Source organism: Lepus europaeus, chromosome 10 (assembly GCF_033115175.1).
Source record: "Lepus europaeus isolate LE1 chromosome 10, mLepTim1.pri, whole genome shotgun sequence".
Lineage (NCBI taxonomy): Eukaryota > Metazoa > Chordata > Mammalia > Lagomorpha > Leporidae > Lepus > Lepus europaeus.
The window spans coordinates 99,344,882-99,370,668 of NC_084836.1; the positions used below are offsets into that span (position 1 = coordinate 99,344,882).

Genomic DNA, 25,787 nt, shown 5'->3' on the forward strand with positions numbered 1-25,787 from the left:
CTGCCCGGGCGGAGTGGGCGCTGCGTCCAGCGGCCATAGCCGCGTCTTCTCACGGCTCTGCCACCAGCCGGGGCTCGGGCTGGAGCCCGGGCCCCCGGGACATGGCCCTCCGGAGCGCGCAGGGTGACGGCCCCATCTCCAGCCGCTGGGACGGCGGCGCCGAGAAGGCAGGTACGGAACCCGGCAGGAGCGGCCTGTGAGGGCGGCCGCAGGGGCAGGGGCAGGGGCAGGGGCGGCCCCAGGGCTCGGGACAGCTGTCTGAACGGGAGCCGGAGGCGGAGGGGTGCGGAGGGGCCGCGGGGCGGCGGGCGGGGTCTGGGCAGCGAGGGAGAAGACGACTGCGGGGCGCGTCTGTGTGGGGAGAGGGTCCGCAGTCGCGGGGTCCGGCGGATGCTGAGCTGACCCGAGGAATCCTGGCGGCAGGATCGCGGCCGGGGCTGTGCGCTCGGGCCTCGTCCCGTCTGGGGAGGAGACGGGGCTTTCTGAGAACTGAGGCAGAGGCCTCGCCCCCGGGGGCCCGAGACGTCCGGCCACGTCCGCAGACTCCTGGAGCCGCCGCCCTCTTGGAAGGGCAGGTTTCCCAAACTTGATTCACGTGTCGCCACCTAGACTTAACGCCGTATGCGTGCGCCACCTGTTTACCATCAAATTCAGCCTTTTCCGGTGTGAAGTTCGGTGGTTCTTAGTGCATCCACGAAGTTGCGCCAGCATCGCCGCCGTCTACTTCCGAAACATTTCCAGTTCAAAAAGAAGCCCGTGTCCGGCAGTAGCCGCTTCGCCTTCAGCTCTGGCCACCGCAGCTCTCCCTGTCGCATCCTCCTCCACCTATTTTAACCTCATTTAATGGGGTTAAAAGGGCACTGTTTTTTCAGGCTGTTTCAGTCTGAATTTCCATGAAATCATAGTTTTGTTGCGCATTATTGTTCTCGAATGTTTTCCAAGGACTACTTGACGGTTAAACTGATGCACGTTTGCTTCGTGCCGAGTTAGAGCGTCTTTTCCCCGGCGAATGCCAGGGTGGTTGTCCCACGTTGCCCACAGCCGACGGTAGGAGCACGGGCCACAGAATCGGCCCTTACGGATCGCGGAGTTCCCGGCCTCCACGTCTTGTGTCTGCTGTCCCCTCTTTCTTCGGGTCGCGGACTGGCTGCAAGGGGAGCCCACTCCGCCTGGTTCTCAGCGCCCTTTGGCGTCGTAACCCTCTTGCTGGTGTTTGTGTGACATCTGTCCTCCTGCGTAATAGTCAGTGTCCCGAGTGGCATGGGCCTCGTGACCTGTTGCAGTGCAGCTGTATCCTGGCAGGAAAACTTGTGCCCCTGCGCTTCCCGTGGTGTTGCTTCTCGGGATAGAAGGGAGGAATTTAGGGGTGAAGTTTCTTTGATTTTGGTTTTGTATCATTTTAATCATCTGGGGGCATTGTTGGCAGAGTTATAATACCAGAAGCCCTTCTCTGTGGTGCTGTGGCAGCTTGGTTTACTCTGTCCGTGGCCGGTGTGGTAAAGCATTCTCCCCGCTGTGGCTGGCCACGCAGCCCTGCACACCTCTCGGGCACACTCGGCTGCAGAGGCCGCCCAGGGTGCCAGCTGCCGTTTTTTCTCCCTTCCCAGACAGACACAGCTTGGTCTGCAGCTGCACTGGCCCATAATGAGGAGACCAAAAGCATTCTTTCTTGATACTTAACTTTATGTTGATGTTTCAGGGAGTTAATGAATGGCTGCTAATTTGGATACTATTTTGTAGCAGCTAATTAGGAGACCTCCAAAAACAGGGACTATGTTGCTTTTAATGGGAATCGTACACAGGACAACATAAGGTTTTCCTCTCCCAATGTCTTTCTCTGCTGTAGACCTGAAGTTCATAAATGTTCAAGTTAATTTCCCGTGTTAATATCAGGAGTTGTTGGGGGTAGGGGGGAATTCTGTGTGTGTCTCTGATCGGCTCTCCTGTTGTTCTGGTTAAGGCTAGCATTGCTTAATGTGGGTTTAACTTTTTAAAGACTGTTAATCTTTCTGGATATGCAGGCGTGACCTCAACCTGTGTGAAATGTTGTACCCTCACATAAGAGGCCATTATGGAAGTGTGGAGGTCGCTTGATCCCAGTCACAGCACTTATTTTGGTGAAATGGAGAAACTCTGAGAAGCTAATAGTCCTCTTTAGCCATTATTCTTGCCCTGTACGGTTAGTTCTCTGTGCCAGGTGCTTTTGATTTGGGAGAGGCTGAAGACAATAATTGCTCAGCCATCTTTATCTGAACTGTTCAAACTACTCCTTTGGTGCCCCTATTACAAAGTAAGCATTTTAATGGTGAGCTGGCCAAAGCAGTGCCCGTGCCATTTCTTTTTCCTTTGTTGAATGAATTACTTTTCAGGCACTAGGGATTTATTTATAGCCATTGTGTATTTTGCTGCCAGCTGTAGGACAGTCATTTCATTCCATCGTGGTTATAATAGCCAAGACCTCTACTATAAAGGAAATTGGAAGGGATCAGCTTTGGAGTATACAGTGTATCTCTCAGAAAGAGAGCAGTGAAGAAATGGAAGAGGGAAGATTCAGGGGGTTAGAGTAACACATCTGCTGCTCTAGGTAAATGTAGTCTCATCCCAAGCCCAGATAGAGCATCCTCAAATCCAAAAATGTGTGTCCTGCTTTAAAATTTTGGGATGCAAGATTAAGAATAGAATCAGAACAGGGAGAAATGAGTAGCAGTGTTGTGGTTTGGGTTCCGAATCCGTTAACTTGCTGACTTTTCTGTTTGCCAAAACCTCGTAGAAATCCAGCTGATTGCAGACAGTGTTCTTTATCCCAGGATAAAGTAACAGTTTCCTTTCCCCCAGATTGCTGCTGAGCTTACTTGCAAGGAAAAGTGGAGTGACTGCATGTCGAAACGAACTGTGGGAAAGTTCCATACTCAGCAAATAGGTGAACAGGATTTTCTGTCCTCTTCCCTGAAGCAATATTTGGCAGTATCATTTAAGTGCTCTTTAAAAAAATATACATATAGATATATATATTTATTTATTTATTTGAAAGTTAGAGTTAACAGAGGAGAGGCAGAGAGAAAGGTCTTCCATCCACTGGTTCACTCCCCAATTGCCCGCAACAGCTGGAGCTGAGCTGATCCAAAGCCAGGAGCCTCCTCTAGGTCTCCCACACGGGTGCAGGGACCCAAGGACTTGGGCCATCCTCTACTGCTTTCCCAGGCCACAGCAGAGCTGGATCGGAAGAGGAGCAGCCAGGACTCGAACTGGCGCCCGTATGTGATGCCGGCGCTGCAGGCGGCGGCTTTACCCACCACGCCACAGCACCGGCCTTTAAGTACTCTAGTTTGTGATGTGTGTGAAGTGCACGGATACTCTTAAGTGAAAAATATATGTATCTGTTAGTTTTCTTCATTGAAAATTATTCGTATTCTTGCCCACATATTGTCTCAGCCCTGCCATTAGATGAAGTCTTCTCTGTTTCCCTTTTGGAAACCTGCAGCTGGGTCTTCCAAAGGGCACAGAGTCGAAGCCTTTAGGGAGATGATCCCCAGACTGCCCTCTGCGGGAGGCGCTCAGCCCAGCTCCTCTGCAGTGCTTCCTGCTTCTGTTCCAGTCCCTGGCACTGCAGCTGCAGCTCCGCAGAGCCGTTTCCTGGATGTTGTGTTTCTTTCATGTTCCAAGTCCTTGTATATATTCTTTCCTTTGCCTGGAGTGCTTTCCCTTCAACACGCCCTGCCATGTGACAGCTTTCTTTAAGAACATACCAGTGTATAATCTAGAAAAGGGAGAAAAAAAATTATTTATCTGAAAGGCAGAGCTGCAGAGAGATCTCTCCCATCCGTTGGTTCACTCCCCAAGTAGCTGCAGCAGTCAGGGCTGGGCCAGGCCTGACGCCAGGAGCCTGGTAATCATCCAGGCCTCCCATGTGGGTGCAGGGGCCCAAACACTTGGACCATCCTCTGCTGCTTTCCCAGGCGCATTGGCAGGGAGCTGGATCGGAGTGGAGCAATCGGGACGCGAACCGGCACCCATTTGGATAGCTGCTGTTGTCACAGGCAGCAGCTTAACCCGCTGCGCCATAGTGCCAGCCCTGGGAATATATTCTTGAGGAAGCCTTTCCTATGGCCTCATTAGAAGTCATTGCTTCTCTGGATTCTGTCTCTGACTGCTTGTGTCCCTCTACAGTGAGCCTCTCAAGGGCTGGTGTGCCATTCATCTCTGTGTCCCCTGTACAGTGCTGCGTGTTAGTAGACACTAAAGGATGACTGCATGGACGAGTCAGGGTGGAGGTACACATGGAAGGACACCCCTGGTCCAAGAGCTTGATGTGCCTCAGAAACAAACCTTTGGTGATTGGGTGCTGTGCTGACAGTGGAAATGGGGCACTTGATTTTTCTTGGTTTCCAGGTACAATAACCATTTAGCATCCAAGCTGGGACAGTTGAGAATGCAGGGAGCAGGAGGGGTTTGCTGTGAACAGTTCTGCCCAGACTGTAGGTTAAAGCAGGAAGATCTCACTCAGACTAGAACAAATGGTCACCCTACTGGGTTATTAGGGAAAATAGCAGTCTGTCCCAAGAAGACAAGTTTACCTGGGCAAAAAAGTCACTCGTGTTAATTTTCCCATCTGTGCGTCTGAGTACCTGCATATGACTCTACGCCAGCTGGTACCTCTGTGTATATGGCTTATATGTTGGACCCCTCCCTGGAGGTCACCAAGGCAATTAGTACCAACTTTGGTTTGTGCTAATAAAGTACAGCTTTGTCATGGAAACAGTTTGTGGGCTGTTGTCTCAGAATAAAACGTTGCTTAGGGAAGCTGTTTACTACCCCTTCTAAAACCTAGTATTTCTTCCAGTGTTAGTCCCTTCTAAAGTCTAACCTACTCTGTGTTATTTTATACTTTACATTAATTTTAGTTACTTGTGCCTGCTATATACTACATTGATGTGTATTTTTAAAAATTTATTTATTATTTGAGAGGCAAAGAAAGCACTCCCATCCACTGGTTCAGTCCCAAAATGCCTGGGATGGCCATAATTGGGCTGGGGCCAAGGCTGAAGCTGAGAGCCAGGAACACAATATAGGTCTCCCAAATGATCCAGAGGCAGGCATTGAACCCAGGGAGTCTGATATGGGACCCAGGTGTAACCACGAGGCAAAATGCCCACTCCTACATAAGTCTATTTACTGTAGGGGAGAAAAGGCCATATGTTTCCTGAATCCAAACCTATGCTCTACCCCTCTTCCCAACCTCTAAATCCTCCCTTTCCTGGCGTAGCAGTTTGGCCTAGCAGTTAAGATGCTAGTTGGGGGACTGGCGTTGTGGTGTACCAAATAAAGCCACTGCCTGTGACACCAGAATCCCATGTGGGTGCTAAATCTAGTCCTAGCTGCTCTACTTCCAATCCAGCTCCCTACTAATTACATGGCAAAGCAGTGAAAGATGGCCCAAGTGCTTGGGGCCCTGCCACCCACGTGGGAGACCTGGATGAAGCTCCAACCCCAGATGTTGCGGCCATCTGGGGAGTGAACCAGTGATGGAAAATCTCTGTCTCTTCCTCTCTGTAACTTGGACTTTCACATAAGATTTTTTTTTTTTTTTTTTTTTACTTTTTGACAGGCAGAGTGGCTAGTGAGAGAGAGAGGCAGAGAGAAAGGTCTTCCTTTTGCCGTTGCTTCACCCTCCAATGGCCGCCGCGGCTGGCGCACTGCAGCCGGTGCACCGCGCTGTTCCGAAGGCAGGAGCCAGTTGCTTATTCTGGTCTCCCATGGGGTGCAGACCCCAAGCACTTGGGCCATCCTCCACTGCACTCCTGGGCCACAGCAGAGAGCTGGCCTGGAAGAGTGGCAACCGGGACAGAATCCGGAGCCCCAACCAGGACTAGAACCCTGTGTGCCGGCGCCACTAGGCAGAGGATTAGCCTGTTGAGCCACGGTGCCGGCCAAGATAAGTATTTTTAAAAAGATGCCAATTAGGGTGCCTACATTCAAGTACCAGGGTTTAACTCCTGGCTCTGGTCCCTGATTCCATGTGCAGATCCTGGGAGGCAGAAGTGACAGCTCTGGTGGTTGGGTTCCTGCAGTGCTGTGGGAGACCTGGAATGAGTTCCTGGCTCCAGCTTCAGCCTCTTTGGCCATTGTGGGTGTTTGGGAAGTGGGCCAGAAGATAAGAGCACTTGCATTCTCTCTGCCTCTCAAATCAATGAATTAAGTAATAATAAAAAGTAAACAGTAATTCTCATCTTCTTTTTTAAGGTGTACTTCTCAGGTTATCCTGACCCACCACCGTCTCTTTGAGCTCTTAGCCTTTATTGTCTGCATGTACTTTTTTTTTTTTTTTTTTTTTTTTTGCAACTACACTGCACTGCTTTCTGATATTTGGTGTTGTCTTCTTTAATATTTCTAGTGTTGTGGGCTTCTTGTCTCAATGATGCAGGCAGCCAGAAAGAACTATTAGTATTATCCACTTAACTTCAAGCCATTCCTAAAAGTAGCATTCTGCTTGAAAACCTTGAGAGCCTATTATGCCTTTTTAAATAGAAAAAAAAAAGTATGATAAATCTCAATAACAAACTCCCAACCAGTTTCCTAAGTCATTTAAGTGTAGTAAATGCCTGTGAATAGCAGACTGTCACATAAAGATGTAGATTCTTAAAAGACTCCTTTTTGATTACCAGTATTTAATGTTAAGAAACAGTTGCTTTGAATGCAGTATCATGCCCTCTCTTACCTGTAGAACCAAACACTCTTTGATGCTATGCCTTTGAAAATGTCTTTATGATTCTGGTGTTTTACTGCTTGTATTTGCATGTAACTGGGGACTTTTAAGAATGTATTGTTTGGGACCACTGACTAGCCTGATGGATAAGATTCCTCTGCCCTATTTTGGAGTACCTGAGTTTACCTCCTGGCTCCAACCCCCAGTTCCAGCTTCCTGCTGATGTAGATCCTGGAGTGCAGGGTGATAGCTCAACTGTGAGTCCCTGCCGCCCACATGGGAGATGGATTGAGTGCCCAGCTCCCAGCTTCAGCCAGCTCAGCCCTGGTGGTTGCAGGCAGTAGGAGACTGAAGCAGCAGATGATGGTATTGTGCCTTCTCTCATTCTTTCTCTGCCAATAAATTAAAAGTAAAAAAGAAAAGTTAATGTAGCATTGAGTTTTGGTAACATACATACATTTTCTTATATAAAATATAAGAAAAATAGTTTGATAAGAGAGATACATATGCTCTGTAAATTTGCCATGGGTTAAGCCACTGTATAGTGCTGGCTTCCCATATGGACACAGGTTCAAGTCCTGCTCCAATTCTGATCCAGCTCCCTGCCAAGTGCTTGGGTTTTTTTGTTTTTAAACGTTAATGCCAGCTGCTAAATCTGCTTGAATTTATGGAGTATTTATCATCATTGTAAGTCCTTGTTTGTCGCTTAGTCTGTCTCCTTAAGTGTTTGCCCATTATATACTAACTAAAAGTGTGCGCTGTTTCCGAGTGAGGAGAGGAACTAATATCTAGTGAGTGTCTACTGTGTACGGTGGTAACTCTCCTGATAGCAAAGTGTCAACTCTGAGGCCCAGGGGGATGAAGTAAACAGCCCAAGGTTGTTTGTACAACACATCAGTGGCAGAGCCAGGATGTGAACCAAGATCTATCTGATTTTCTTTTTTTAAAGATTTATTTATGTATTTGAAGGTCAGAGTTACAGAGAAGGAGAGGCAGAGGCAGAGAGAGGGATCCTTCATCTGCTGGTTCACACTCCAAATGGCTGCAATAGGGCTGGGCCAGGCCAAAGCTAGGCGCTTTATCTGGGTCTCCCACTTGGATGCAGAGGCCTAGGCATTTTGGCCATCTTCCACTGCTTTCCCAGGCATATTAGCAGGGAGCTGGATCAAAGTGGAGCTGCCAGTGGGGCTGGTGCTGTGGCGTAGCGGGTAAAGCCGCCAACTGCAGTGCCAGCATCCCACATGGGCACCGGTTCAAGTCCCGGCTGCTCCACTTCCAATCCAGCTCTTTGCTATGGCCTGGGAAATCAGTGGAAGATGGCCCAAGTCCTTGGGCCCCTGCACCTGTGTAGGAAGACCCAGAGGAGGCCCCTGGCTTCGGATTGGCGCAGCTCCTCCCGTTGCAGCCAATTGGGGAGTGAACCGGCGAATGGAAGACCTACCTACCTACCTACCTCCCTCTCCCTCCCTCCCGACCTCCCTCCCTCTCTCTCTGCCTCTCCTTCTCTCTGTGTAGCTCTGCCTTTCAAATAAATAAATAAATCTTTAAAAATGAAAAAAAAAAAAAAAAAGAAAAAAGTGGAGCTGGGACTTGAACACATGCCCATATGGGATGCCAGTGTTCTAGGTGGTGGCTTTACCTATTATACCACAGTACCGGCCCCTGGTTTGTTTTTTTGGGTTTTTGTTTGTTTGTTTTAAGATTTAGTTTATTTATTTGAAAGGCAGAACTACAGAGAGCTTCCATCCACTAGTAAACTCCCCAGGTGGCTGCCACAGCCCGGGCTGGGCCAGGCTGAAGCCAGGAGCTTCTTCCAAGTATCCCATGTGGGTGCAGGGGCCCAAGAGCATGGACCGTTTTCCACTGTTTTCCCAGGCACATCAGCAGGGAGCTGGATTGGAAGTGGAGCAGCCGCAACTTGAACGGGAGCGCATATGGGATGCTGGTGCTGCAGATGGCTGCTTAACCTGTGTGCCACAGTGCTGGCCCCTGTTTTGTTGTTGTTTTGGTTTTTTATTTGTTTTTAAGATTTATTTATTTGAAAGGCAGAGTTCTGTGGCGGGGGAGGGGAGCAGGGTTCATCTTCCATTTGATGATTTACTCCCCAAACGGTCGCAGTAGCTGCCAGGCCCAAATCTGGAGCCTGGAGCTTCTTCTGGGTTTCCTGTGTGGGTGGCAGGAGCCTAAATACTTGGGCGAGCCTCTGCGGTCTTCTCAGGAGCATGGGAGCTGGATCTGAAATGGAACAGCAGGGACTTGAACCAGAGATCAAAGGGATACAGGAATCAGAGGCAGCATCTTAATCCGCTGTGCCACAACACCAGTTCCAAAATCTGAAATGAGCATCCCTCCTCCACAGTGTTCAGCGCACTGGGCCTGAAATCTGGGGTGCATCCGCCCGTGAGACCTGTGCCTGGTGACCTAGAGCTGTCTGAAAGGAGACAACGACCTGTGCCTCCAGCCAGATGAGGGAACTGGGCCCTGAGTGGGAGACTTGCATGCTGAGTGTGCCTGATGCTCTAATGCTTCCCTCCCTACACCTTTTTTTTTTTTTTTTTCAGACTTTAACACCAAAAAGAAAAAGAAAGTGGCAGAGATCTACCAGGCTCTGAACAGTGATCCCATCGATGTGGCCGCCCTTCGACGCATGGCTATCAGTGAAGGCGGACTGCTGACTGATGAGATCAGGCGAAAAGTGTGGCCCAGGCTCCTCAACGTCAACACCAGTGACCCACCTCCTCTATTAGGTGACGGCGGGCTGAGGGGCACTTGTCTCAGAAGCAGGCAGAACAGAATTCCAGAAACTGGTTTAGATGCTCATTTCACACTGTGAGCAGCTGAATTAAAAAAGCACCATAGGAAATACTTGAGCCCGCTCTGAGAATAAGGTCTAACTGATAAGTGGAATATTGTTAAAAAATGGAATGAGTTTCTATTAAAGATTAGAATACTAGATAGGTAGAGGTATTCATTAACAATTCATATTCTAGGGGCCAGAGGTTGTGGTGTAGTGGGTAGAGCCACCACCTGTGACTCCAGTATCCCATATGGGCACCAGTTCAAGCCCCAGCTGCCCCATTTCCCATCTAGCTCCCTGCTAATGTGTCTGGAAAGCTGTGGAGGCTAGCCCAAGTGCTTGGGCTCTTGCACCATGTGGGAGACCCAGAAGATGCTCCTGGCTTCAGCCTGGTCCGGCCTGTGCCATTGCAGTTATCTAGGGAATGAACCAGCAGATGGAAGATGTCTGTCTCTCTCCAACTCTGACTTTCAAATTATATATAAATAAATCTTTTTTATTTATTTTATTTTTTGACAGGCAGAGTGGACAGAGAGAGAGAGAGAGAGACAGAGAGAAAGGTCTTCCTTTGCTGTTGGTTCACCCTCCAATGGCTGCCGCAGCCAGCACACCGCGCTGATCCGAAGGCAGGAGCCAAGTGCTTCTCCTGGTCTCCCATGGGGTGCAGGGCCCAAGCACTTGGGCCATCCTCCACTGCACTCCCAGGCCACAGCAGAAAGCTGGCCTGGAAGAGGGGCAACCGGGACAGAATCCGGTGCCCTGACCGGGACTAGAACCCGGTGTGCCAGCACTGCAAGGTGGAGGATTAGCCTGTTGAGCCACAGCGCCAGCCTAAATAAATCTTTTTTAAAAATTTATATTCTAATTCAGATTCATTCAGTTGAAGGTGGGATGTAGGAAACTTCATGTTAACAAGTACCCCAGCTGATTCTAATGCAGATGGACTACATTTTGAGAAACACTAGACTGTAGGGAGAGATGATAGCTGTGTATTCCTAAACAAAAAAGTCTTTTTATTGGGAAATAAAGAGTTCTAAAATTTTATAAGTCTGAATAGCTGTTATTTAACTAATTTGCAAGGCTCATGTAGTCAAAGGGAGCGCCCTGAAATACAGTTCAGAGTACAGAAGGAAGCACTGGACAGCAGTGAATCCACTTTGTCGTTCATTCACTCCATTCATTCACTTTACTGCTTTCCTGCTATTATGGCAAAATGCCTGGTGCTGGAGATTCTTTGATTTGGCAAATACTAGCGTGCGTGCCCCTGATGTGTGCCAGGTGCTGGAGAGGATTAAAATGGGATCTCTTCACAGTGTTGCAGTGCCATCAGGAGACACTGAGTTGCCAACCTGTTGTTATCTTTGGAGCAGTCAGCTTTTTGTTGGAAGGCAAAGGCATTGCTATAGTCACACTTCCAGTCCTAAGGTGATATTCTGTTGGATTCCAAATTGCCCATTCATTTTATAAAATGAAGTCTGTGTGTAAGAAGTATTATATAGATTCCTCTGGTAGTTTTTTTGTGATGAGGGGGTTAAGATTTTTTGGGGGTGGGAGAGGGACTAAGATTTATTTATTTGAAAGGCAGAGTAACAGAAACACAGTGAAAAGAGATCGTCTACTGATTCACATTCAAAATGCCCACAACAGGCTGGCGCCGCAGCTCACTAGGCTAATCCTCCACCTGCAGCACCTGCACCCCGGGTTCTAGTCCCGGTTGGGGACCTGGATTCTGTCCTGGTTGCTCCTCTTCCAGTCCAGTTCTCTGCTGTGGTCCGGGAAGGCAGTGGAGGATGGCCCAAGTGCTTGGGCACCTGCACCTGCGTTGGAGACCAGGAAGAAGTACCTGGTTCCTGGCTTCGGATCGGCACAGCACGCTGGCCGTAGCGGCCATTTGGAGGGTGAACCAATGGAAGGAAGACCTTTCTCTCTGTCTCTCTCTCTCTCTCTCACTGACTAACTCTGCCTGCAAAAAAATAAATAAAAATAAAAATAAAAACAAAATGCCCACAACAGCTAAAGCTAGGTCAGACTGTCACCAGGAGCCTGGCACTCCATCCCCACCTTCTAGGCGTGTTAGCAGGAAGCTAGATCAGAAGTGGAGGAGTCAGGACTTGAACCAGGCATCCATTGTAGGATGCAGGTGTCTGGGGGTGGTGGTGCTGCTGCTGCTGCGCTGCAGTGTCCACCCCTCTGATCTTGTTTTTTTTGTGAGGGAAATGCTGCCTACTAGGTAGCACTTGGTTGGGGATCAGGGAAATACCCCCTTCCAACACGGACACGTCCCAGCTAGAGACCGCGCCTCACTTCCTGGCACTTTTGGAATCCCCATCTGAGAACAAGGAGCACCTCCTGTTTGCAGTGCTGTAGTTTTATACTTTCAGGACCAAGAGATGTTAGGTTCTTCTTTCTAGGGGGCTAACCTTTTATTTTTTTTTTTACATTTAATTTATTTGAAAGACATAATTACAGAGAGAGGTAGAGACAGAGACAAAGAGAGATCTTCCATCTGCTAGTTCACTCCCCAAATGGCCACAACAACTGGAACTGCACCAATCCAAAGCCAGGAGCTTCTTCCAGGTCTCAAATGTGGGTGCAGGGGCCCAAGGACTTGGGTGATCTGCTGCTGCTTTCCCAGGCACATCAGCAGGGAGCTGGATTGTGGAGCAGCTGGGACTAGAATCGGCACCTATATGGGATTCCAGCACTGCAGGCTGGGGCTTTAACCTGCTGTGCCACAGCGCCAGCCCCCCCCCCCCTTTTTTTAAGGTTTATTTATTTATTTTAAAGAATTATAGGGGCCAGCACTGTGGCGTAGCGGGTAAGTCAGCGCTTGCAGGACTGGCATCCATATGGGAGTCAGTTCAAGTCCTGGCTGTTCCACTTCTGATCCAGCTCTCTGCTGTGGCCTGGGAAAGCAGTAGAAGATGGCCCAGGAGCATGGGCCCCTGCACCTGCATAGAAAACCTGGAGAAAGCTCCTGGCTTCAGATCAGTCCAGCTCTGACCATTGCAGCCATTTGGAGAGTGAACCAATGGATAGAAGACTTCTCTTTCTCTCTGCCTCTGCTTCTTTGTAACTTTGCCTTTTGAAGAAATATATCTTTTTTTTAATACATTAAAAAGTTACGGAGAAGGAGAGACAGAGAATCTCCCATCCTCAGGTTTATTCCCCAGATGGCCACAACAGCCAAAACTGGACCAATCATGACCCAGGAGCTTCTTCCAGGTCTCCCATGTGAGTGCAGGGGCCCAAGCACTTGGGCCATCTTCTACTGCTTTCCCAGGCACAACAGCAGGAAGCTGGATCAGAAGTGGACTAGCAGGGACTCGAGCTGGCACATATATGGGATGCCAGCACCACAGGCAGCAGCTTTACCAGATATGTCATAGCACCGGCCCCTATGGGTTTATCATAATATTGCTAAACAGTTTTACAGATGTTAGGGTTTTTTCCAGTTGTCTCTGGTTCCGTGTTTCTGACTTAGTAGTAATAGCAGTTATAGTAGTAACCTGAGAGGTCCACACGGGATGGGGGATCGCCTCACTTTACAGATGCGAGCACCACGATTCAAAGCAGTTCCCCAGTGATGCTCAGTGGCAGCCTGCACTAGCCCCCCGACTCCTTACTTCCTGTGTCTCTCACTACCCCACTGTATTGCTCCTGGCCAGTCTGTGTGCTCTCTTAAGTCATCCTGACTTGCATGGAACAAGATTTATTCAGAGCTAAACTAGGAATTCCCTTCCAAATGTTGTATCTTGAGTCGTGCCCTCTTCAAGAAAAAGTTATGGTGTGTCTTCCAGGCCCTCGATGTCATTACAGAAGGTTTTGCTCCTGATCTGGCTTCCCAGACTTCCCAGACTTCCCTGCAGTAACACACTCCTTTTCTTCCACTAGGGAAAGACCTACGGCAGATGAGCAAGGACTACCAACAAGTGCTGCTGGATGTCAGGCGATCTCTGCGGCGGTTCCCTCCTGGTGAGCAGTCTCCCAGTTTTGCCACATTTGGAAGGAAGCTTGGTGTCGGTGCTTGTCAGTCCCAGGGAGTCTCTCCCGGCGCAGTATGGCCTAGTGCGGAGGAGCCTGCATCCTCTTTGTGGATCTTCAGCGCACTCCATCTGCTCAGTCCTTCTTTGGTTAGCAGGGTCACTTTCAGACTCCCATGGAGGAAGCCTGAACCAAAGATGTTTCTCCTGGCCTAGGTTTGTGAATGATGGAAGGGTTTTTTGTTGTGTTTTTCCTTCAAGCCACAGAAGGGACTTTATAGCGATTGTTAGAGCCTCATTCTGGCTTTAGTGAGCAGGTGGGTTTGGAACTGGCTGCTAACAAGAAGCACTAGTGTCTTCCTGCTAGAGTTTCAGTGATGCCTGGCATACACATACATCAGGTCCTGTGGAAGTCATTCTCTTTGTGTTTACAAAGTCTGTTCCTAAAACTGCATCCCTAGTCCTCGGAAGAAAGAGAAGAATGATCATTGTCTCTGTTTTCATAGTGAACGAAGGAAACTGGTAACAAACCATCTTATGACCTAGTTCTCTCTGGCAACGCCCCCTTGAAGGGAAGATTGCTAAAGGGAACAGAGCCTCTAAACCTGTTGCTTCACTCTTCTGAAGCCACTCTGGCTTGGATTTTGCCTCTTAAAAGACCTCTTTCCTGCTTGTGTACGTGTTCCCTGTGAGTCCCACATAGCCGGTAACCTGCCAGTTTAGATCTGGTAAAACCATCTAGTGCAGTCCCCTTTTCTCACCCTGCCCATTTGGATGAGACCATCCGGGTCACTTTTACCCTAGGAAACCTGTTTGTTTGTTTTTTTTCCCCGAATCCTTTATTCTTTTTCCATTTATGTAGTATCATTCTGTGATGATCTTTCTGTAGGTTGAACTTTCCTTCCATTTGTGTTCTACTGGGCTTGGTTGACCATTCTTAACTGAAAATTCAAACAGGGTTTAATTTATATTCTTATTACTTCATTGCTTTTTCCTTTCCAAGTTCTTGGTTTACTTCATTTTTTGTTTTGTTTTAAAATTTATTTATTTATTTGAAAGTGTTAGAGAGAGAGACATTGGTCTTCCATCCTCTAGTTCACTCCCTGAACAGCAGGGTTGGGCCAGGCCAAAGCCAGAAACCTGGAACTCCATCTGGGTCTCCCACATGGGTGCAGGGACCCAAGCAGTTGGGCCATTTTCTGCTGTTTTTCCAGGTGCTTAGCAGGGAGCTGGATTGGAAATGGAGCAGTCCAGAACTCAAACTGGTCCTGCTTGGCTTACTAGCATCACAGGTGGAGGCTTAACTTGCTATGCTACGATGTTGGTCCCACGGTTTACTTTACTTATTTAAAAAAGATTTTTATTAAAAAAAAAAAAATTTATCAAGGCTGGCACGGTGGCACAGTAGGTTAATCCTCCACCTGTGGTGCCAGCGTTCCATATGGGCGCTGGTTCTAGTCCTGGCTGCTCCATTTCCAATCCAGCTCTCTGCTATGGCCTGGGAAAGCAGTGGAAGATGGCCCAAGTCTTTGGGCCCCTGCACCCACATGGGAGACCTGGAAGAAACACCTGGCTCCTGGCTTCGAATTGGCCCAGCTCTGGCCATTGTGGCCATTTGGAGTGAACCAACAGAAGGAAGACCTTTTTCTCTGTCTCTCCTCTCCCTCTCACTGTCTGTAACTCTACCTCTCAAATAAATAAATTTTAAAAATCTTTAAAACAAAAAAAAAATTTCTGTATATATTTTATTTGAAAGGCAAAGACGAAGATCTTCCAAACAGTGGTTCCCTCCCCAAATAACCCAAAACAGCCAGAGCTGGGCCAGGCTGAAGCCAGGAGCCAGGAACTCAGTCCACTCAATCCAGATCTCTCACGTGGGTGGCAGGGACCCAAGTACTTGACCTGCACCCCCTTCCTTTTAGGTTGCACAGTAGGAAGCTGGAATTAGCAGAACCAGGACTTGAACCCAGGCAACCTGATTTGGGATGTGGGTGTCCCAGGCCATGCCTTTTTTTTTTTTTCCCCAGAAACCTTCTATTTAAGAAATACAAGCTTTATGCATTTCATAAGTACAACTTTAGGAACATAGTAATTCTTCCCACTGTACCCGCCCTCCCACCCCATTTCCTCCTTCCACTTCTATTCCCATTCTTATTTTTTTTTTTACTAAGATCTATTTTCAATTAACTTTATAACACATATGATTATACTAAGTAGAGAGTAGTATGAATAATATGAATAGTATGAAAAAATACTATGAAATATAGTATGAAAATACTATGAAAAATAGTATAAAAAAAGTTCCTCAACAATGGAGACAAGGGCTGTTCAAAGTCATTGCATTTCAAAGTGCCAATTTCACTGCTATAGATTACCTTTTAGGTGCTCTATTAGTTATCACAGGTCAGAGAAATATATGGTATTGGTTCCTTTTGAGACTGGCTTATTTCACTAAATACGATGTTTTCCAGTTTCATCCATTTTGTTGCAAATGACAGGATTTCATTTTTTTTACCACTGTTCAGAATTCCATGGTGTACATATCCCATAATTTCTTTATCCAGTCTTCAAATGACAGGCATTTGGGTTGATTCCATAACTTAGCTATTGTGAATTGAGCTGCAGTAAACATGGGGGTACAGATAACTCTTTCATATGCTGATTTCATTTCCCTTGGGTAAATTCCCAGGAGTGGGATGGCTGGGTGATATGGTAGGTCTATATTCAGATTTCTGAGGTATCTCCATACTGTCTTCCACAGTGGCTGTACCAGTTTACATTCCCACCAGCCGTGGATTAGCGTGCCTTCCCACCCACCATCCTCGACAGAATTTGTTGATTTCTGTACAAAAGCCATTCTGACGGGAGTGGGGGGGGGGGCAAGATGAAACCTCATTGTGGTCAGGCATTTTCCTGACGGCTGGTGGTCCTGAGCGTTTTTTGTGTGTATCTTTTGGCCACCTGATTTCCTCTTTTGAAAAATGCCTGTTTAAAGCCAGCGCTGTGGCTCAACAGGCTAATCCTCTGCCTTGCGGCGCCAGCACACCGGGTTCTAGTCCCGGTCGGGGCGCCGGATTCTGTCCCGGTTGCCCCTCTTCCAGGCCAGCTCTCTGCTGTGGCCCGGGAGTGCAGTGGAGGATGGCCCAAGTGCTTGGGCCCTGCACCCCATGGGAGACCAGGAGAAGCACCTGGCTCCTGCCATCGGATCAGCGCGCCAGCCGTGGCAGCCATTGGAGGGTGAACCAACGGCAAAGGAAGACCTTTCTCTCTCTCTCTCTCTCTCTCTCTCTCTCTCTCTCACTGTCCACTCTGCCTGTCAAAAAAAAATTAAAAAAAAAAAGAAAGAAAAATGCCTGTTTAAGTCCTTTGCTCATTTTGTAACTGGGTTATTGTGTTTTGTTCTTGTTTCTTGATCTCTATATAGTCTGGATATTAACCCTTTATCAGTTGCATAGTTTGCAAATAATTTCTCCGATTTTGTCAGTTGCCTCTTCACTTTTCTGAGTGTTTCGTTTGCAGTGCAGAAGTGTCTCAATTTTATATAGTCTCATTTGTCAATTTTGGCTTTGATTGCCAAAATTGGGGTCTTTTCCAAGAACTCTTTGCCTATGCCAATGTCCTGCAGGGTTTCCCCAATGTTCTCTAATAATTTGATGGTTGTACATTTAGGCCCCTAATCCATTTTGAGTGGATTTTTGTGTAAGGTGTAAAGTAGGGGTCTTGCTTTATATTTCTGCATGTGGAGATCCAGTTTTCCCAGCACCATTTGTTGAAGAGACTGCCTTTGCTCCAGGGGTTGATTTTAGCTCCTTTGTCAAAGATAAGTTGGTTGTGGATATGTGGGTGGATTTCTGGGATTTCTGTTCTGTTCCATTGGTCTATCCATCTGTTTTCGTACCAGGACCAGGCTGCTTTGACTATAACTGCCCTGCAGTGTGTCTTGAAATCCCAGGCCACGTCTTAACCACTATGCCAACCAACAGCCAGATCACTTTCTGATGTTCTCTTAGAGTGTGCTTTTTTTGAGGAGGGGTGGGGTAAATGTGGGCAGGAGAGGAGCACTGCTCTTCCCCTGAACTTGTTCACTGTAGTCTGGGCCATTACATTGCTTTTTGTCCCAGTATCTGTTTTTTTGTTTTGTTTTGTTTTTCTTAAAGATTTATTTTGCTTATTTGAAAGACAGAGTTAAAGAGGTAGAGCCAGAGAGAGAGAGGTCTTCCATCTGCTAATTCACTCCCCAGTGACCACACGGCCAGAGCTGAGCTGATCCAGAGCTGGGAGCCAGGAGCTTCTTCCAGGTCTCCCACACGGGTGCAGGGACCCAAGGACTTGGTTCACCTTCTACTGCTTTTCCCGGCCACAGCAGAGAGCTGAATCAAAAGTGGAGCAGCTGGGACTTGAACCGGCCCCTAGTGTCTGTTTTTTTTTTTTAATTATTATTATTTTTTTTTTTTGACAGGCAGAGTGGACAGAGAGAGAGAGAGAGAGAGAGAAAGGTCTTCCTTTTTGCCGTTGGTTCACCCTCCAATGGCCGCCGCGGTAGACGCGCTGCGGCCGGCGCACCGCGCAGATACGATGGCAGGAGCCAGGTGCTTCTCCTGGTCTCCCATGGGGTGCAGGGCCCAAGCACTTGGGCCATCCTCCACTGCACTCCCGGGCCACAGCAGAGAGCTGGCCTGGAAGAGGGGCAACCGGGACAGGATCGGTGCCCCGACCGGGACTAGAACCCGGTGTCCCGGCGCCGCAAGGCGGAGGATTAGCCTAGTGAGCCGTGGCGCTGGCCTCCTAGTGTCTGTTTTTAACTGTACAAGCTAATGGTGTTGGAAGCTGTGCTGGGTAAATTCTTCTGAAGTGATTCACAAGGCCAAGGGCAGACATTCTTCAGTTGAAAGCCCTAGGAGCTCACTGACCGCCAGCGGGACCAGCTCCGTGCACTGAAAGAGCTCCTGCCACGCCCCCCTGTTTCAGCCAGGTTTCTGGATCAAGGAGACATCAGTGCTTGTAATATTTGGTTTGTTTTAGAGGGGAATGTACAACATTGTAAATTTTTTTCACATAATTGCATATTTACCAAAAAGTTGCAAAAATAGGACAGATAATTCCCCAGAAATCTTTTACCCAGATTTCCTTTTTTTTTTTTTTTTTTTGACAGAGTGGATAGTGAGAGAGAGAGAGAGAAAGGTCTTTCTTTTTGCCGTTGGTTCACCCTCCAATGGCCGCCGCAGCCGGTATATCGCGCTGATCTGAAGGTAGGAGCCAGGTGCTTCTCCTGGTCTCCCATGCAGGTGCAGGGCCCAAGGACTTGGGCCATCCTCCACTGCCTTCCCGGGCCATAGCAGAGAGCTGGCCTGGAAGAGGGGCAACCGGGATAGAATCCGGCGCCCCAACTGGGACTAGAACCTGGTGTGCAGGTGCCACAAGGTGGAGGATTAGCCTGTTGAGCCACGGTGCCGGCTACCTAGATTTTCTTGATTGCTACCATTATACCAACTTTATATACTGAGTAACTATTGACTATACTAACATTAGCTTCTTTCTTTCTCCAAACACAGTGTTTTCCTGAAGTACTTTAATTGCGAATGTAGCACCTCTTTGCCCGTAAATACTTCAGGATCTGTTTCCTAAAGCTAAAGGTCTTTTATCACTACAGTACTCATCCAAATCAGTACTAGCATTGGGAAATACCGGTAACGGATTCATAGATTTTATTCAAATCCCACCCTTTGTCCTAGTAATGTCTAAGTCCAAACCGAGGCATGTCTCCCTTAGCCGTTCTCTCTTCAGCCTCCTTTAATCTAGAGCACTTCCTGTGGGTTTTGTGACGAGCCAGTTATTTCGCTCAGTGTCCCTGCCCTGGGTTGACCTGTGTTCCTCATTGTAAGACTGTTGAAGAACCCCGCAGACGTGACGCCGGGCTCTCGGCAGCACAGCCCACAGCAGTTCCGTCACCCGGTCCCCCGCTGTGCGGGCGCTGGTGTGTGGCTTTCCTGTATGCCAGCTGGGACCTGCTCCGTGTTGCCTGGTTGTTTACCATGCATTTTCTTTCACCGAAGACCTTCCCTGAAGGCCTCCCCGTCCTGGTCACGGGCCGCGCGCTCTGTTCACGTGCCCTCTCCCTGCACTCCCCAGGCATGCCCGACGAGCAGAGGGAGGGGCTCCAGGAGGAACTCATCGACATCATCCTGCTCGTCTTGGAGCGCAACCCCCAGCTGCACTACTACCAGGGCTACCATGACATCGTGGTCACGTTTCTGCTGGTGGTAGGCGAGAAGCTCACCACGTCCCTGGTAGAAAAATTGTCTACCCACCACCTCAGGTACAGTAGAGAGGGACAGGAGAGGGAGGGCACCACTCCTCAGGCCCTGGGATGACTCCTCAGCCCACGGTCTGGTCAGGTGTTCAGAGGTTTGCGCCGACTCCACCTGCCAACCCTGATCTAAGTGTTTGGTCTGATCAAGCATATCAAATTGCCTCCCTCTAGGGATTTCATGGAGCCCACAATGGACAACACTCGGCATATCTTAAACTATCTGATGCCCATCATTGACCAGGTGAATCCAGAACTCCATGATTTCATGCAGAGGTATCTATGTATCTACATTTACGTGCACATACACACCCCTCTACCGCAAGCTCTCTCCTTGCTGCTGTTTCTGCTTCCAAAGTCTAGTTCGATTTCATCATCATCTTTTTGTTGATTAGTGTTAAGTTCCTCCAGGTTATCCCATCACCAGCAGTCTAGATAATTCAGTACTCCGCACAGTCTCGTAGCTGTGCTGTTTGGGAGATACAGGATGATGTAGCTCATGTCTTCAGGTGTTTACATCTAGTGGGGAGAGGTAAGTATACTTGGAGGTGGAGAGAAGGACACACTCAGGAGAGAATGACAAGGCTAAATGTGGGTGTTTTCTTTCCAAAGTACCACGGAGAGGAAATACTGTTTTTGCAAATGTCCTTGGTTTGTTTTGTTTTGTTCTCTGTTTAGTTAGAAAATGTCCATGGCCAATGCCTTACTTTTTTCTAATTTTTTTGAATAAGGGCTATATTTCAAGATACTTCAGTGTTCTCATATTGACAGAAAGATTGGCACAGTTGTGTTTTCAAGCCCGGAAATAAGTGCCTATGTCCTCAGACAGGGTGGGGCTTTCCCAGCAGGAGAATCAGGGTGTGTTCTCTGAAAACAGCTGGTTCTTACTCCTCTAGTTGACGTTTGTTGCTCATTAGAGCATCCCCAGTGAGGCAAGGCAGCCGGGACCCTGTCGTGGTAATGGTGTCGCTGCACGCTGTAAGGACTTTGTATTTTATAGGGAGGATGCTGAATTCCTGTGGCTGAACTTTCCAGAAAGCCTGTTTCCAAATGCTGCCTCCTCACCAGCATGAGCACAGAGAAGGCCCAGAGAAAGGGAAGCGATGGCGCAGCGAGGCACCTAACATCTGCATTTCTTTGCTCCTAGTGCTGAGGTGGGGACTATCTTTGCCCTCAGCTGGCTCATCACCTGGTTCGGCCACGTCCTGTCTGACTTCAGGCACGTTGTGCGGTTGTACGACTTCTTCCTGGCCTGCCACCCGCTGATGCCCATTTACTTTGCAGCTGTGGTAGGTACAGGCCACGAGCCAGCAACTGGGTTCACCTTCACCCAGCCCAGCTCCATCACTGGCCCTGAAGGGACACCTGGTGATGACGGGAAAATGGGAAAGGCTGGCGTAGTTTCCAGGCTAGCACTTCTGGACAGGGTTCCGTGCAGTGTTAATGGGGACATGACGGAAAAACCACGTAACGCGTTGGGAAATGCTGGTTAAACAGGCAGATTCTCTGCCGCATGCCTCTTGTGAACCGTTCACGTGCCACTGTGTGCTGTGAATTGTCAGCACTCCTGCTGACATCTGGAACTGTTCAGCTGCTGAGCGCAGCTAGGCAAACAGTGGTACAAGCTGCTACCTCCAGGTTGAAGAAGAGAGATCCGGTGTGTGGAGGGAAGCGTGAGGGGGCTGTGATCCTCAGAAGGGCTGCGTGGTAGCGTGGAGTGGGGATTCAGGGAAGGTCTTCATGCAGCACCTGTGGATTTCTGGGCCAGCAGTCAGAAGGAAGGTGTTCAAGAGAGAGAGGGAGAGCGTCCCATCCCTTTTGGCTTGACCCGTGTCTTCTGAGCTGGAGCTCCGGGACTCTCCCAGTAACCCCTCCCCTTTGCTTCCTTCTGAAAGAATCTCCTGCATTTGTTTCAAGACTTGAAGGACCCTTGAGCAGACAGATGTGCCCAGGAGAACTTGGAATGTAATTGGTCAGCCATTCACGGCATGGGGTGGGAGTTGGCCTCTGGCAGGCAGGGCCAGCCCCACGGGGGCAGCCCTGTGAGTCCTGAGGAGTACAGGAGTTTGCTGAGCACCCGAGCCGTGGGCCCAGCCCTGGGTGTGCGGTCTCTGACGCAAGGCTTTTCTCCCTGCAGATCGTGCTGTATCGGGAGCAGGAAGTCCTGGACTGTGACTGTGACATGGCCTCTGTCCACCACCTGTTGTCCCAGATCCCTCAGGACCTGCCCTATGAGACGCTGATCAGTAGAGCAGGAGACCTCTTTGTTCAGTTTCCTCCTTCCGAGCTCGCCCGGGAGGCAGCCGCCCAGCAGGAGGCCACGAGGTGGGTGAGGCCAAGGCACTCCTGGCATTTGGGCCATTCTGAGAGCTGAGGGAGGATTTGTGTCCTGGGATGGGGCTGGGGGGAGAGATCTGAGCTTGTGCCAGTGGAATCCCCACTGAGAAGTCCTCCTGAGTCTTACCAAGGAGAGCTTTCTTGCCTTCTTTTTTTTTATAAGAATTTATTTATTTGAGAGAGGGAGAGACAGAAGAATTCCATCTGCTGGTTCAACCCCTAAGTGACTGCACCAACCAGGGCTGAGCCTGGCCGAAGCCAGGAGTTTCTTCCAGGTCTCCCATGTGGGTGCAGGGGCCCAAGCACTTGGGCTGTCTTCTGCGGCTTTCACAGGCACAGTAGCAGGGAGCTGGATCACAAGTGGAGCAGCCAGGACTTGAACTGGCGCCCATATGGGATGCTGGCATTGCAGGCAGTGGCTTTACCCCCTGTGCCACAACGCCGCCCCTAGGATGAGCTCTCTTGAGTAGTGGATGGTTCTCCTCTCCTCCTGCTAAGTGCAGCTTTTCGCTCTTCTGTTGTGCAATTTCTTTGTTTCCTTCCCCTGTAGAACGGCAGCCTCTACCTTCAAAGACTTTGAGCTGGCATCCGCCCAGCAGAGGCCGGATATGGTGCTGCGGCAACGGTTTCGGGAGCTCCTGCGGCCTGAGGAGCGAACAAAAGACGTCCTGACCAAACCGAGGACCAACCGCTTTGTGAAGCTGGCAGTGATGGGGCTGACGGTGGCGCTGGGGGCGGCTGCGCTGGCTGTGGTGAAAAGTGCCCTGGAGTGGGCCCCCAAGTTCCAGCTGCAGCTGTTTCCGTGAAGGCTGGACAGACACTTCCTGTCACTCCACTGAGGTCTCACCCTTCCGTGGAAGGACTGGGAGGGGTAGAATTTCCTTTATTAAAAGGGTTTCTGTCAAGGGTTTTCTATTCTGCCCCCTCCCTGCCTGTCGGGGTTCACCGTGGCTTCAGAGGCTGCTAGAAGAGCCCGCCGGCCCAGCCACCACCGAGGGCACTGGGGCCTGGCCACAGGCCTCTGTTGCCTCCCCTGGACTGGGACATGCTGTGTGCTTCAGACTCACGGGAAGCAGCTGCCGCTGCCGGAGAAGACGGGCCTTGGAAAGCAGCAGGCGTGCGTGGGCCGCTGGGCACCGGCTGGGGAGCAGCTCCGGCAGCTGGGCGAGAGTCGGGAGGCAGGGGAGCTGGGTGGCCAGCTGAGTCCTTGTCCAACCCAGAAGTCGCGAGTATTTCTGGCCAGGTGGGAGGGAATGGTCATTTTTTAAGCCCTAGACCTAGATTGGTTTTAACTGCCCTTTTCTCCCTGTCCCCTTCTGCGATCCACACATCACTCACAAGACATTTTTTATCACTATTTTTAGAATTCCATACCCCCATGTCAGGTGCCCCTACTTGACAGCAGCCATCGCTTTGTTAGAAGGACGAGCTGTCCTGGAGGTGGCGCTCGGCTCGGCAGCTGGCATCGCCAGAGCCATGCTCGGTGAGAGCAGGGCCCGCCACAGCCGGCCCTGATGTGCTGCCTGCCAACCTGCGCCCTGCTCCACACAGGCACCTGCCGTCTCTCCCATGTGGTTGGAAATGTCCTTGAAACTTGCCAGCCCCCAGAATGGGGCAGACTGTGGCTGAAGAGCTTCGCAGGGGCCCGACAGCAGCCTTGGCTTCCAGGGACTCTCCAGGCCCCAGGGAACCAGGGGACCACTCAGTCCTGGGAGCCAGGTGTGGGTTAGATTAACCGGCTTGAAGAAGTGCCTTTTGATGTGGTTAGAAGCAGCCTTTTCCTTATTTTCCTGGGCAGGTGTCTTCCTAAAGGTGAACGTGCAGAAGCACTCTCCCTACACAGGCAGAGCCCCCTCTCTGCATGCTGGCACGCCAGGCTGCCGCTGTGCCCACAGCTCTTGGGAGAGGGTCTACACCGAGCTCCACGAAGCCCCCTCCCCTTTTAAGGTTTATTTATTATTTTGAAAGTTACAGAGGGAGAGAGCGAGATCTTGCATCTGCTAGTTCACTCCCCAGATGGCTGCAATTGCCTGGTGCTGGGCTAGGCAGGGTGAAGCCAAGAGCAAGGAGCTTCATCCGGGTCTCCTGTGGGGTGGCAGGGGCCCAGACAGCTGGGCCATCTTCCACTGCTTTCCTAGGCATGTTAGCAGGGAGCTGGGTGAGAAGTGGAGCAGCCGGACACGAATAGGCCATCCATATGGGGTGTGGCGCGGTAGGCTGAGTTTAACCTGCTGTGCCACACGGCCAGCCCCTCCCTGAAGCACTTTAAAGCCAACGAAGAGCTCAGTGATGGATGTTCTCCGTGGCAGGAGCCCCACCTGGGGGAAGTGTGCTGTCCACGGGCTAATGCAGGAAGAGGTGGATTCAGGAAGGCGGGAAGTTCGCCCAGGAGCCAGCAGTGGGGTGGGCACGTAGCTGCGGTCAGCTCCCTCGGCAGAGCTGACCTCTTGTTGTCTACAAATGGGCGGCAGACTCTGCCCCTCCCGCCGCCAACACTCACGCCTGTTTGTAAATCCTGAAGGACCTGGTGGGGAACAGGAGAGGAGCTGCACACGTGTGTGGGACCAGGGTCCTGGGGCCACGGCTTTTTTAATTCCGGGAAATAAGTGGCATTTGCTTGTGTTGTGGCCAGAGAAGGAAACGAGTGGCTTGTTCTATGACATTGAGCAGACTGCATTACCTGTTTGCCTTCGGTCGGTTTGCCTACTCTGTAAAGAACACGTGTAAATATTTTGTACAGAGCCCTCTATGAAATAAAGAGCCATATGTGGTTGCTAATCCCCTCCCTGTGGCTCTGTCTGCGCCCCTATGTGCTGGAGTGGACTCTGGTCTCACACAGCTGGCCCTGAAGCTCGCCCCCTCCCAGCCCAGGCCTGGGGCCGTGCCGTGGTGCGTGGCGTGGACTTGCTGGGAGACCTTGAGCGATGCCGGCAGGCCCGTTCCTGCTGTGCCTGCGCTCGGCACTGACAGCAACTGAGGCAGTGCCCAGCCTCGGTGCTCTTGCTTCCCCTGCGCCTGCTGTTCTGGGGATGCCTTGGACTGGACATTAGATTGTGGCGCCTAACCAGAGCCTGTTGTGATGGCGCTTTCCCTCCGTGTGTAATTTACAGGCACAAAGGAGCTGTTCCTGCCAAGGTTTCTAGCGTCTTCCTGATGTTCCCAGCCACTGGGAAGTGTGGTGCAGAGTGGCACCAAATGCCTGTCATCTCTGCCCTGGGGAGGGGCCATCCTGGGTACAAGACACCGTGGTTCCCTGGCCCAGTGGGGACGTGCGCAGGTGCCCTCGGCTGAGCCTCTCTCTGCTCTTGGACCTTGTCCCACCCCCACAGGCCAGGGCCCAAGCTACCCTCTGTCGGCAGTTGTGGAGTGCATTGCCCTGCTTGTGGGAATTCACAGCAGAGAGCTGTGCCAAAGGGCGGTTGGTTTTTGGTGGCAAAGTCAAGGCAGTCTCGTGGGAGTTGATGACTAAATGTGAAGACTGAGTGGAATGGAGAAGGGAAGGAAGGAGGGGTGTGTGTGGTGGTAAATCCCAGGGGTCCCAAAACCCTCGCAGCTCTCAGCTGGCGCTGGCGAGGTAACTCACGGTGCGACCCTAGAAGGCCTCAGGATGGGGCTGGTCAAGGGGTCGGACGGGCCTCAGGCTATGCACTGACCTACTAG

General features: G+C 50.1%; 1 protein-coding gene across 1 annotated transcript; it reads left to right on the forward strand.

The window, feature by feature from the left end:
• On the forward strand, nucleotides 1-24,905 carry TBC1D20 (TBC1 domain family member 20). Its single transcript, XM_062203975.1, has 8 exons — nucleotides 1-171; nucleotides 9,265-9,450; nucleotides 13,395-13,475; nucleotides 19,613-19,799; nucleotides 19,965-20,066; nucleotides 20,938-21,079; nucleotides 21,928-22,115; nucleotides 22,678-24,905. The coding sequence occupies exons 1-8, from the start codon at nucleotides 102-104 to the stop codon at nucleotides 22,931-22,933; spliced, it is 1,212 nt and encodes a 403-aa protein (XP_062059959.1). The 5' UTR covers nucleotides 1-101; the 3' UTR covers nucleotides 22,934-24,905.
• The last annotated feature ends 882 nt before the right edge of the window (nucleotides 24,906-25,787 follow it).